General features: G+C 44.6%; 1 protein-coding gene across 2 annotated transcripts in view; it reads left to right on the top strand.

Annotated features, from left to right (window-relative positions):
- The window catches only part of PLD1 (phospholipase D1), a 136,049-nt gene that overhangs the window by 78,498 nt on the left and 43,207 nt on the right, over positions 1-14,344 (top strand). For both annotated transcript variants that reach the window (XM_081862202.1, XM_081862201.1), the window contains exons 9-12: positions 3,733-3,885; positions 5,286-5,435; positions 6,680-6,763; positions 10,661-10,742. In XM_081862202.1, coding sequence (XP_081718328.1) covers positions 3,733-3,885; positions 5,286-5,435; positions 6,680-6,763; positions 10,661-10,742 — 469 coding nt within the window. The remainder of the gene's footprint in view (positions 1-3,732; positions 3,886-5,285; positions 5,436-6,679; positions 6,764-10,660; positions 10,743-14,344) is intronic.

The raw sequence follows: 14,344 nt of genomic DNA, 5'->3' as shown, positions 1-14,344 counted from the left end.
GCCGCCACGCCACTGGAGCACGATTTCTGTTCTCATCCTGAAGCAAAGTTCTTAACCTGAAGCACTATTTCTGGATTTGCAGAGTCTGTAACCTGAAGCATATGTAACCTGAAGCGTATGTAACCTGAGGTTACCACTGTATATTAATTGTGCCCCTTGCAATTTTCACCCTCTCAGGTTGCAATCTAAGCAAACTCTCTAAGGAGTGAATCCCACTGAACCCTGCTTAGCATTGTAGTGTCAAAAGACTCAACCTTAAGTCCACCTCTTCCTTGTTCAACAACAAAATTCTCTTAAGCCTGTTTTCCCTCTTCCTCCTTAAAAAATATATTATTTCGTTATGCGCCAGAGGCAGATGTGAGACAACCTTGAGCGCCAACTCAGCAAAAGTGCATTGTGTTCCCTGCCTCATTGTCCCTTCTGAGAAGTACTGGGCTGTCCTGAGGCATCTCACAAAAACTCGATTCAGTCTGCAATGAGAACACGATGCAGAGCTCTGGTCCTGGCCAGGCTGGGGTCAATGTTACACTCAAGTCATTGTCTCCACCAGCTAGCTTTGCCACCAGAGAAATGACCTCAATTCCTCATGTTATGGGGCATCCGATGTCTGGCTCAACTCCCATCAAGGGGAAGGCAGAGGCGAATCCCTGGCAGATATGCCAAACAGCAGATTCCCCCAAGGCCTAGTCTATCTAACACACTTACTGTGAGTGTTAAGTTGGGGGCGAACATATCAGACGACACAGCGATTCTTCCAAAGCAGCTCTTTATTTGTAAGCTGGAACAGAACTGAACTGAGGAGCTCAGTCAGCCTGCTTATATAGAGCTCCACTAGAATGCAACAGTAACCATTTTCTGTAACTAGCCAATCACTGAACGTCACTTTCGATCCTTCATTTGCATAACTATCTACAGTATCCCCCTGCTGGCCCAGGGTGAGAACTTCAGTACATAACAGTGAGCAGCTTGGCTCTGCTGTGAGGTGGGGTGGAGCCCCTCGCTTAACTGAGGGGAAGCCCCAGCTTCCTCATCCTGTTTGGCAACACAATAATAATATAATAATAATACATTTTATTTATACCCCACCCTCCCCAGCCAAGACCGGGCTCAGGGCGGCTAACATCCAATAATAAAAACAAGTTGATTGAAATACAGCTTAAAAAACAAGATTAAAATACAACATTAAAACATTGAAATGCAGCCTCATCACAGGAGGAGAAAGGAAAAAAGAAAGAAAGAGGGGGAGGGAGTCAAATTGATTCTAAGCCAAAGGCCAGGCGGAACAACTCTGTCTTACAGGCCCTGAGGAAAGAAATCAGATCCCGCAGGGCCTTGGTCTCATGAGGCAGAGCGTTCCGCCAGGCCGGTGCCAGTGTTGAAAAGGCCCTGGGATCACTAGGGTGTTGCTATTTATGGACCTTGAGGCTTTCCGTGGGGCATACCGGGAGAGGCGGTCCCGTAGGTATGAGGGTCCTAGGCCGTGATGGGCATTAAAGGTCCAAACCAGCACCTTAAATCTGACCCTGTACTCCACCGGGAGCCAGTGCAGCTGGAAAAGCACTGGCTGAATATGCTCCCATGGCAGAGACCCCGTGAAGCAATGGAAGAGAGGGGAATGAGAGGGGTTGGCAGGTGTGCTTTGCACTCAGGTCCTGCTCCCAGGCTTCCCATTGTTGGCCACTTCCTGGCATCTCCAGTTAGGGCTAGGAAGAAAGGCCTGTCTGAAACCCAGGAGAGCTGCTTCCAGCCAGTTGTAGGTGATAGTGAGGTAAATGGACCAATTATCTGACTCAGTCCAAGGCAACTTCCTTAGTTCCTATGTCTCAGGTTCTCCACACAGGGCTGTGAGAGACCCCTGCTGGAAACAATGGACTACTGCTGCCAGTCAGTGTAGGCACTACTGAGCTATTTGGATCAATGAGCTGACGAAAGAACCTTCCTGTGTTCCTAAGCGCAATTTCCTTCCCCTTGGGGTAAATGCATGCATTCCAGGAACGAAGCCTTGCAAAATGTGCATTTCAGTACACCAATTACGTGTGCCCATGCCCAGGTGGTAAAAATAGCTTTGAAGAGATTTTAGCTATAAATCAGCTCCTCCTCCCATAGTTCTTAGGAAGTGTATGTTGAAGAAAGTGATTGCCATCTCTCCCCCCCCCCCCACCCAGATTGGTGTCTGTTATGCCGCGGAGCCTGTTGCTTGGCAATTAAACCTTTTTCAAAGCATTGCAGTACCCTTCCCATTAACTGTGCTGGAATTAAAGAAGCATGCCTTTATAAATAAACCATTCAGAATTCTGATTCACATGTGTCCCAGCCCTGCAGGGCTGGGCCTTAAGTGCTCACACAACAAGATGAATCGGGAGCCAGAAGTCACAAGCCAAAGGGACGGGAGTGAGGGCTGGTATTGTCAAGGCACAAATCCCAGTCTAACCTGGAAGCCTCATTTATTTCTGGGTCGGGCAAGCCAGTGGCAGGTCTGCATGGGTCACTAGCCCAGGCTCCATATTGTGGCTTACCATGTTGGGCAGGATCACCCTGGCCAGGTCCACACACAGAGACAAAATCAAGGTGGTAGAATCCTGAGGTGGCAGAGTCAGGGGCGAATGAAGGCGCCGTGACACCCGGGGTGGGGCATCGCTACGTAGGGTGCATGCACAGCATCACTACATACAACGCATGCGCCCTATGTAGCGCCGCCGCACATGCGCTGAACATAGCGGTTTGCCGGCGGCGGTGCTCCAGCGCCGGACGGACGGTGCTGGGATCCCTCCTTCGCCGCTACAGCCGCGAACGGAGAATCCTCTACATGCGGCTGTAGTGGCGATGGAGGGATCCACTGCCATCTGTATGGTGCTTGAGCAGCAAACCGCTATGTACAGTGCATGTGCGGCGTCGTAATGTACAGCACATGCGTGCAACGCCGCACATGCGCTGTACATAGCGGTTTGCCACCTGCGCTGGGATCCTCTGCTCGCGGCTGCAGCCACAAATAGAGGATTCTTCACATGCGGTGGCATGATGGCTGCTCACGCCGCCGGAAGCCCCCACAGGGTACCTTCTTGTCACCCCCCCCCCCGACACAAAAGAATGGCTGCGCTGCCCAGGTAAAGCAACCAGTAGCCATTGTCAGGTATCCTGTGGTGTATTTCTGCTGTAGACCACCTCCTTCTGTGATGTATGTATGATTTTTGGGGGGGTGGTCCTGAGGTCCAGGGTGGGCAGTTTCAAGAGTCTATATAAGGGCTGGCACACATTGTTCTGGGTTCCTCCTCCTTCCTGCGTGTGGTTAGTGAGGACCATTTTGCAACAGTTTAATAAAGATCGGGCTTACTAGCTGCTTTGCTTCTCAATATTCTCTGGCTGGCCTCTGTTATTTTCTCCTACTGATAGGGAACCCACTTAAGGACTCTTATACGGCCTCTTGGATACCCCGTAAGGGAAAAGGAGCAGTTTTTTCCTAGAACACTAGAGATGGCGAAGATGGTACCCATGACTTTCTGTGTGCGGAGCAGATGTTCTGCCACTGAGCCACAGCCACTTGCGATTTCTGCAAACACATGTATTAAAAAACAATTAATCATATAAAAAAGCCTGATTAATTAGGGACAGTTTTGTAATTGATCACAAAGGGTTTTCGTTGATTCAGCTACCGATTCATGGGCTAAATGTTGAAGCCCTGATGAATATATGTAATTTTGTGTGTGTTTGTTTTGTTTTGTATCTCTTTCCTAGGTGGCTAGTAGTCAAGGACTCTTTTCTCTTGTACATGAAGCCAGACAGCGGAGCCATTTCCTTTGTCTTACTGGTAGATAAAGAGTTCAGCATAAAGATTGGCAAGAAAGAGACAGAAACGAAACACGGGCTACGCATAGACAATCTCTCCAGGTGAGACCTTTTCACGCCACGTCTTGTGGTTAGGAATGTAGGAGAGATTTGATTCAGTTCACAATGAAAGGCAAACTTTGCCTCTCCTTTGCACCATTGAAACAATACAGCAAATTGAAACACAGCCATTCTTTGAAGTTCACACTTCTCCAGATTGGGATGCAGTTACACACCCACACAATGTGTGCAAAAAAAGAGAAAGGGTATATGCTAGGATAAAAGTGTAAGCACACACACATATATATGTATGCAATGTATGCAAATGAATTAGGAGAAATTGCTTTGCAAGAATGTTTATATTAGGCAAAATTGCATGGGTATTTGTGAGGCAAAATTCACACTAAAATGCTGTTGAGTGGGGAGGGAAATGCAGACTGACATAGAAACATGGAAAACTGAACTTAATACTGGGAAAACGAAAAACTGAGAGAAGCCATAGTTGGGATATTTTCCCAACTCCCTATTCATTACACTCTTCATTATTCACATGACTGAACAAGACTTGTCAAATATTGATAACCCATTGATACATAACCACTTGCTCTCTGTGCCTTGGGCCTCCTTGGTAACTTTAAGAGCTGCTATATATAGTCAAATTCAGCATTGTGCCGTTTGTGGAGAAGGATCTTAGCGGCTGTTAGCTAAACGAAGGTGGGCAGGGTAGTGTGAAGACCTTGCTAGGGTACCTTTGGCCGCCATATTCGGGGCCAAGGAAGAATTTATCTGGTAGACGAATTCCCTCGCTTCCTGTGTTGTAGACTCTCAGCACAGTCTACAAGGGAAAGGCTGTAGCTCATTTGTAGAACATCTGCTTTGCATTCAGAAAGCCCTGGGTTCCATCCCCAGAGTCTCCAGACAGTGGTTTGGAAAACAGCTGGTGCTGCAGAGGGCAGCAGATTTGGAGGGAAATGTCCAAAACAGCCCCACTGTGTTCGTTCATCCATCTTCCTGCATGGATTAGGGGCACTGCCTTTGGATCACCATCTCTATATAGTGCCAGCTTCTGAAACAAAGCTACGTACCTTGTTAAGCAGTCATCAGTAAAATGAAAATAACCTGCATGCCCAGTCAACATAAGAAGATCAGAACATGGCTGGATCAGACCAAAGGCTCATATATTCCAGCAGTCTATTCACACGGTGGCCAGCCAGATACCTATGGGAACTCTGCAAGCAGGATCTGAGTTCAGGAGCTTTCGCTCTCCTTGTGACTTTCAGTAACTAGTATTCAGAGCGATACTGCCTCCTAAATGAAGATTTTATTGTTTGGTCTTCCTTTTCTTTTCTTTTAATGTGAACCGCCCTGAGACCTTCGGGTATAGGGCAGTATAGAAATAAAATAAATAATAATAATAAATAATTTCCCCCCTCTCATTGCACGGCTTTATTTCCCCCTTCCAGGTCACTGATTTTGAAGTGCAACAGCTACAGACATGCTCTCTGGTGGTGCCAAGGGATAGAAGAATTCATTCAGAAAAACGGCACTAACTTCCTCAAACATCACAGATTTGGCTCTTATGCAGCTGTCCAGGAGAACACCTTGGCAAAGTGGTAAGAGGTGGCTCACTGCTCTCATAGCTTTCCCCGGCGTGAGGTGCGGTGAGGTGCAAATCCTGTTGACTATCTGCCCGTTGATGACGCAGGAACCATACCATCAAAAAGGGGGGGAAGGCAGCAATCTGGTTCTCTAAGCTAGTTTCTGTGGACCCCAGTGTGCAAATGTGATGTAATTATACTGCGAAGAATCTCTGGCTTTCAGCTTTTTCTGGGAAATTGGCCTTCCTAATGAAACTGTCTGCTACACCTTGATTAAGATTTAGTAAATTGCCGAGCAAAATTCCCCCTCAAGCTATTCCTTGTCCAGTGGGAGTAAACATCCAGGAATTATGCTAGAGTTTCAACTGGGGAAAGGGAACTGCAGGGAAAGGTTTTTTTTTAAAAAAAAACACAACAACACTCTGGTCCCAATCTATTGTGGCTGCTTTTATTTTATTTTGTATTTTATTTGATTACATTACATTACATTACATTACATTACATTACATTACATTACATTACATTACATTACATTACATTACAAAGTGGGTGGTTATATGTATGGATGCCCTACATTCAGGACTTTTCTTTATGGCAGTCCTCACCACTACAGGACACAAGTATTTCTTCTTTCTTTTTCTTTTTCTTTTTCTGTCCATTGCACCATTTTGTGTTAGCGCTTTTATCAATGCATGGGAAACCCAGCCAGATGGGTGGGGTATAAATAAATTTTATCATCATCATCTTTTTTCCTTTTCTTTTCCAAAAAAAGGAGCACTCCTACATCACATCTACTTTGGCCTCTAGTGACCCAAAATATTCTTTTGAGGCACACAAGGGCAATTTTCTTGGTTTCTGGATAGACTTTTTGTTTGTTGTCAAAACTCATTTGTTTTGTAACACGTTCATTAAAATCATAATCAGTTCATTCGTTTTTGTTTTTATTCATACTGTAGATTTGAAAATAAATAAATTACTTAACCTTCAGTCTGTGTGTGTAGCAGACGACAGACACCTCACACAGTGGCCGGGGGCTATTTTGGGGTGGGAGCTGCCAGGAGCAGTGAATGAAGACACTTCTCTTCCCGCCGCCACCAAATGACTCTTCTTTTCTTATCTGTTTGTGTCCCTCTGTCTTTGTCCCAAACTACATGAAAGGTTAACCGTATGAGGCCTGTTGGGCATACCTCTGCTATTCCCCTTCCTCCTCTCTTTCCCTCTCAGTTGGACAGAAATCAAACTACTGTCATTGCTTTTAGGTATGTAAATGCAAAAGGGTACTTTGAAGACGTCGCCAATGCCATGGAAGCTGCCAAAGAAGAGATTTTCATCACAGATTGGTGGTTAGTATTTAATTTGCACGGTTTGATTCTCTATCTCCATCTGTCTTGCGTGAACACACACATTTGCTTCCTAAAGCGTTCCCTTTGCCAAAACCAGAGGTCTTGGATTGGAACTCCTATCCACCCCCAGTCAGCAGGTCCCAAGGCCAAAGTGTTCAATGCCCACACGGCCCTCACGCCACCAGCGACGGAACCAGGTTTGTGGGGTTCAGAAAAATCCATCTAGATTCCATGTTACATCACAAACCATGCTGACTAGGGGCTGATGGGAGTTGTAGTTCAAAACATCTGGAGGGCACCGGGTTGACTGCCTTCCATTAAAATGGTCTAAGGCTGCTCTGTTAAGGGCCCTTTCAGCATGGAGGCTGAACAGCAGGATCAGATGTTTTGGAAACAGAAACAACCGTCGCAGAGACAGGGTGTTTTATGTTGCTTTGCTGTAAAGGTCTTTTCAGGACACTTGGCCAGGAAACCAAAGTGGAACCAGCCAGAAATGAAAATGAGAGAGAGAGAGAAGTAACTTTTCAACCAGTGCTTAGTTTTCCATGTTTGCATTTTCACCTTCTTGTGAAGAATCGAGGTTTATAAGCTGCCTTCTCTTAACACTTAGCAGCCCAATTGAAAAATGTGAGGCACAAAGACTGGTGCTTAAATTACAGGGGAGGGGATACTTGCCCGTTTATCTTTTCTACCAGTTCTCTAAGCTACTGTTTCCAGAATCTTCCAGCTCCCCACTTTCCCCTTATCATTCAATCACTGGTGCAGACTGGATTTTCCATTTGGCAGGAATGGAAATGTCATTATCCACCCAGAGTAAGGACTAAGATAGGCATGACAGTGGCAGCCATTATTATTATTATTATTCACACACATTTGTTCCGTTCCCATATAAAGGGCAATATTTACATCTAAATATGCAACATAGAAGTGAGGCAAGCGGAACTAGGACTGAGTGAAAATGTCACCCACCCACACCGAAAAAAAATTGATGGCTCATTTACAGTTGGCAAAATTGGAGAGGGAGGGAGGGTGTGGATTATTTGCAAGTTTCTGTAGTGCTTGCCTGGTAACATTTGTGGCAGTGATAGGGCAGAAGGTAAGGAGACCTAACAGTAGGTTGACCGGCAGAATCACCCCTTGACTGGTCATTAGTAAGGCCACATTTGCACCATACATTTAAGGCACTCTGATGTCATGGCTTCCCCTCAAGAATTCTGGGAGCTGTAGTTTGTTAAAGGTGCTGAGAGTTGTTAGAAGAGACCACTTTCCTTTGCAGATCTCCAGTTCCCATAGTTCCCCGGAAAGAGAGGTGGATTGTTAAACCACTCTGTGAGGGAAATAGGTAGGGTTGCCATATTTCAAAAAGTAAAAACCAGGACATACCAAGAGTTGTTGAGCTTTTATTATTGCCTAAGATCCAGGACAAAGCACCGCCTTTGGAAATTCTGAGGTTGGTGGGGCAAGAGGGCACTGATTTCCATTCTCATCCATGTTTCCCATATTTAGCTCTGTTTCCATTCTTCATTCATTTGACTTCTGACGAAAAACTGTTATTCCTCTTGCTGTCAGCTGTTTGGCACAACTTTACATAGTTAATTATGTAATTAATTACACAGTTAATTATGTAATTATTCTGTTACTCCATACCATTCATTTCAATGGGAAGGAAACATCATCAGTTACGTATTGTTCAGAGACTGAAAATTGTAACAGCAAACGGCGATCATATCTATCGAACTGATTTGCATTCCGGATGTGGGATGGAAAAGTGAACATTGGCAATTTAAGCTTCTGTTTCCATCAGAATTCTCCAATGCTCCATTCAGCCTAATGAACCAGCCTCTAGTGATTTTCAGCTGGGCACTTTTCCATTTTGAACATGTATTTAAAAAAAAACAAAAAACCACCAATACCATCAATTTAGCCCCCGCTGCAAACCACCACCACCACCCTTGCATAATATAGCCTTGATATGAGAGGCAATTTTGTGTGTGGAAAATGCTAGGACCTAAAAAATGGCTACCCAAAATCTACCCCCAAATCTGCTTTCATCATCTGAAACCGCCCCATTTCGTCCCAACCCCTGATTTCATGCCCCAAATTTGTGACCGAAAAGCTCCAACACTTCAGGAACTTATCTCATCTTTATGGCTCACTTTCAGCAATGGATTCAGGCTGGAAAAAAGATTCATTGGAAAGGTGGAGCATGGGGCAGTAGATTCAATTCACCTAGCACCACCTGTGTGTACCTTTTGATTTTGGAGGGGAAAAAGCACACCTCCCATTCAGTGTGTATCTGAAGAAGTGTGCATGCACACGAAAGCTCATACCTAGAACTAACTCAGTTGGTCTTTAAGGTGCTACTGGAAGGAATTTTTTTATTTTGTTTTGACCATGGCAGACCAACACGGCTACCTATCTGTAACTCCCATTCCTTTACAAATGATAAATACGGCAGCCCTCAACATATTGAATTTGCCCTAAGTGCTGCCACCCTAAGCTCACGTACAGGGGAGTACATCTTCGTGGCACCCACTGGAAAGTAAACACCATTACGTTTTGCACTGCATGAATAGATTTGGGTCTAATTTACATAACAGCTGCAGTAATTTCAGAATAATTCATGTTGGCTAAGATAGCATGGTGTCCTGCATGTGCTCTGGATTTAACAGGAGCTTCTTCTGCTGCTGCTCCTCAGAACTTGAGTGACAAATTCCCCCGTGAGCTCACTCCACAAACAATAGATTTGTTGACTCAAATCACAGATGTCGGCCGTCACATATAACTGCAGCATTGTTGAAAACAATGGATAAAAAGAACATTCAGAAAATAAATCATTCCAAGGGGCTTTTTATTTATTAATGCATCAGGGCGGATATGCTGTTTTTACAGATGTAGGTAGGAGTAGCCTTCGATGCTTGAGATTGTGTTTTCAGAACCAACCCGATTCTTCTGGAGGTAACATGCTGAACTGTTTTTAATTCTGAGTTTTTAATTGTTATAACCTGCCCTGGGACCTGCTTTTGAAGGGCAGGTAATATAGATCTACTACTAGTACTACTGCTAATAAAAACAATTTCCAATAGAATCATAGAATCATAGAATCATAGAGTTGGAAGAGACCACAAGGGCCATCGAGTCCAACCCCCTGCCAAGCAGGAAACACCATCAGAGCACTCCTGACATATGGTTGTCAAGCCTCTGCTTAAAGACCTCCAAAGAAGGAGACTCCACCACACTCTTTGGCAGCAAATTCCACTGTCGAACAGCTCTTACTGTCAGGAAGTTCTTCCTAATGTTTAGGTGGAATCTTCTTTCTTGTAGTTTGGATCCATTGCTCCGTGTCCACTTCTCTGGAGCAGCAGAAAACAACCTTTCTCCCTCCTCTATGTGACATCCTTTTATATATTTGAACATGGTTATCATATCACCCCTTAACCTCCTCTTCTCCAGGCTAAACATGCCCAGCTCCCTTAGCCGTTCCTCATAAGGCATCGTTTCCAGGCCTTTGACCATTTTGGTTGCCCTCCTCTGGACACGTTCCAGTTTGTCAGTGTCCTTCTTGAACTGTGGTGCCCAGAACTGGACACAGTACTCCAGGTGAGGTCTGACCAGAGCAGAATACAGTGGCACTATTACTTCCCTTGATCTAGATGCTATACTCCTATTGATGCAGCCCAGAATTGCATTGGCTTTTTTAGCTGCCGCGTCACACTGTTGGCTCATGTCAAGTTTGTGGTCAACCAAGACTCCTAGATCCTTTTCACATGTACTGCTCTCAAGCCAGGTGTCACCCATCTTGTATTTGTGCCTCTCATTTTTTTTGCCCAATAGATATGCCTATATTTGAAAATATATTTGAAGTTGGTGCAACCAACTTTTCTTTCTTTCTTTCAGGCTGAGCCCAGAGATATTCATGAAACGGCCAGTGGTGGAGGGCAACCGCTGGAGATTAGACTGCATTTTGAGGCGGAAAGCTGTAAGTTTGCTGTGCTCTCCAAGTCATTACACAGCTCTGAAAGCTAAGCCCAGAGGCACTGAGTTCCGCCTGACTTGGGGTGGGGGCTCATTGTGTGTGCGTGATATGACACGTGTTGCACACGCTTGTGACATCATGTGTGTCTGGAGGAGATCGCTAGGCCTGACAAGGCCGAACACCACTATTAAGCCTCCCACACACACACACTTTAGGGGGCTGAAGTGTCCTCATCCCCATAGAGTTAGCGCCTATGGCTAGGCCAGTATTATCCCCATATTGCAGACAGGAAACTGAGGCTGAAAGAGAGTGGTTCACTTGTAAACACTTGGTGAAACTGAAGTGTCATAGTAATTCTAAGGTCTCAAATATAGAATGAATGTTGACAATTGCACAAGGCAAACACACATACGTAAGTATGTAAGCCATAAAATAGTAGAGGAGAGCAATACAAAAGCCATCTTGGCTCTCCTAAAGGCTCTAAAAATTTCCTCTGCTTCCTTAATCCCCCTTGGCTGAGAACATGTAGGCAGAGAGCAATCAGGGGAAGTTCCTGAAGGGATTCCTCTCTTATATCTATGAACTTCCTGTGCGTTAATTGTCATTGTTTGCCCAGATGCTCTGCATTGAGGGATTCTGACCGGCATAATGATGGTCTTACCAAACCCTGTCCCCTCTCCGAAACAGCCATAGCTTGAGGACGGGGGAAAGAGTAACAAGAGGTAGAGATTAGGAGCCTTCCTTGGATGCAAACCAGGGTTCCAGAGCCTTTGTAGAGTTTATAGGTGTTCAATCTGAACTCTTAGGAAGCCCGGCTGATTTTTGTTGTAAGCTGAAGCAGACTTGCCCGTCATTAATCCTGTGTTCCTGCCTGGTCTTGGCTGTACTCTTCTCTGCGTACTCACTTTGGCCAACTGCGAATGATATAAACGTTGATAACGGTAGATAGCCTAAATTGGCTTTTCGAGAAGTTGCCATCGCAATGCAGCCTGATTTATAATACGTGCCTGCTTTCAGAATGGATTCTCATTACACGGATAATGGTTGGCATCAATCTCCTCCAAGAGAGATAGAGATCTAATTAGGAGAGAATTTCGCTTGGCTGTCTCCATACTCCATACTCTATTGTTATGTGGGCCGGAGCGTGATATTGAGCTTGAGGTGAAAGATTATTTTAATGGGATCTTTCTGTCATCATCATAAAAGGCCTCGGTCAGGAGAACCTTAAGTGCCTTCTCAAGCTTTTACGGGTCAGAAAGGATTACTCCCTTTGTGGCAAATGGGCTCCTTCCCTGAATATTGCCTTGCACTCTGGGACTGAGATAGAAATCAAACAATCCATAACATTCAGACTCACGAAAGAGTAGCGAGTAGATGCAGAGAGAACACAAGATTCTTTATCATACTAGAGGGGAGAAGAGTTTTCTTGGACACGGCAGGCGGGGGCGAGTTTGTTCTGATTTCAGAACTTGGGATTTCTAGGCCAGTCCTGTGATTAGTATTTTTTAGGGTAGGTGTGAGGAACCTTTGACTCTCCAGATGTTGTTAAACCTCAATTCCCATCACCTCTGATCATTAGCCAGGCTTTCTGGGACTGATGGAAGTTGTAGTTTATCAACACCTAGAGAACCAAAGACTCCTCACTCTTGCTTTGGGGACTAACGAGATTTTAAACACTGAGCAGTATTGTTAGAGTGAGGTTTTGGTTATTAAAGTATTCTTTATTTAGCTATATAATTATTTATAGAAAGTCTAAAGTGGCTATAAAACACAGTGCAAGAAAAACTTACAATAGCAGCACTGTTAACAAACATTTAAAAGCATAGACCAGCATAGACCAGCTAAAATAAATGTCCTTTGCAATATAGACCTGTAATATAGACTCTATGTGGGGCTACCTTTGAAGGTCACTTGGAAACTGCAATTAATCCAGAATGTGGCAGCTAGACTGGTGACTGGGAGTGACCGCTGAGACCATATAACAGCAGTCCTGAAGTATCTTCATTGGCTCCCGTTTCCAAGCACAATTCAAAGTGTTGGTGCTGACCTAAACGGCCCTAAACGGCCTGGGTCCAGGATACCTGAAGGAGCGTCTCCATCCCCATAGTTCTCCTTGGACACTGAGATCCAGCGCTGAGGGCCTTCTGGTGGTTCCCTCACTGCGAGAAGTGAGGTTACAGGGAACCAGGCAGAGGGCCTTCTCGGTAGTGGCACCTGCCCTGTGGAACGCCCTCTCATCAGATGTCAAGGCAATAAACAACTACCGGTACTTTACTTTTAAAAGACAACTGAAGGCAGCCCTGTTTAGGGGAGTTTTTAATGTCTGATGCAGTATTGTCTGATGCAGTATTGTTTTTAATATTCAGTTGGAAGCTGCCCAGAGTGGCTGGGGAAACCCAGCCAGATGGGCAGGGTATAAATAATAAATTAGTGTTAGTATTAGTATTAGTATTAGTATTAGTATTAGTATTAGTATTAGTATTAGTATTAGTATTATCTTGTAAAAAGAGATCCAGTTTGCATGCAGCTCTAAGCCAAACCATGGCTTAGCTCAAACAAGCAAATGTGCAGGTTTCTGGTGCAAAGATTGTGGCCATGGTGTTCCTCTTCTGTTCCTGCTTTCTCTTGGGCTAAGCCATGGTTTGGCTCCCCATTACCTCCAGACCTAGGCCTGTAGTTTGTCTCTCCCAGGAGAACCATGAGCTGCAACCAAGTTTCTTGATTTACTGCTCGTGGTTTCTCTGGAGGTGGCAACGATGTGGCTGCAGTCTTCACTCTGCCAACCTGAATATTTGCTTGTCCATGGTTAAAACCAGGAGGAAGGATCAAGAAGCAACCCGTAAGTCGGTATCAGGAGACAGGAACAAGGAACAAGCCAAAAGTCAGGACCAAAGAACAAGTAATGTTATAGAGCTCAGGAAGACCTTGTTGTTCAAGTGAAGCTCAACCAGAACAGAAAGTCCTTTTATACTCCTGCCAGTGCTGCAAGTTCCAATGGCTAGTCTGGATGGACAGAGTCAGTCCAGGGCCTCAGAATAGTTCACTGAGAAGCTGCTAGATACAGCTCAGTAGCTTGCCACAGCAGCTCATGAGAGAAGAGTCCACATAAACTTCCCTGGGAAGCAAATTCCACAGCAGCATGCCACTACCAAAAAGACCCTGCTCCTAGTTAATCACCGTAAGGTGGGTCTGGAGAATGATGGCTTAAGTATATGGGCAGATTTATATTGACCTTGGAAGTTCTATTAAATTCTATAAGACAGAACCAAAGAATAAAAGGAGTGCAAATTGGAAAGAACGAATATAAGATCAAAGCCTTCGCAGATGATGTAGTAATAATGACAGAAGAACCAACAATTGCGACAGGAGAAATATTAAAAGAACTAGATCAGTTTGGAGAGGTAGCAGGGTTCAAAATAAATAAGTATAAAACAAAAATAATAAGTAAAAATTTGGATCAGAAATCAACAGAAACAATTCAACAGCAAACGCAAATAGAGGTGGTTAATAAAGTGAAATATCTAGGCATCTGGATAACACCTAAGAATATAGATTTATTTAAAAACAATTATGAACCGGCGTGGAGGGGAATAAAAAGAGATCTG

Source organism: Podarcis erhardii, assembly GCF_964252035.2.
Source record: "Podarcis erhardii genome assembly, chromosome: 5".
NCBI lineage: Eukaryota > Metazoa > Chordata > Lepidosauria > Squamata > Lacertidae > Podarcis > Podarcis erhardii.
Note: the sequence above shows the minus strand (reverse complement) of the source record. Positions and strands in the feature narration are given on the sequence as shown.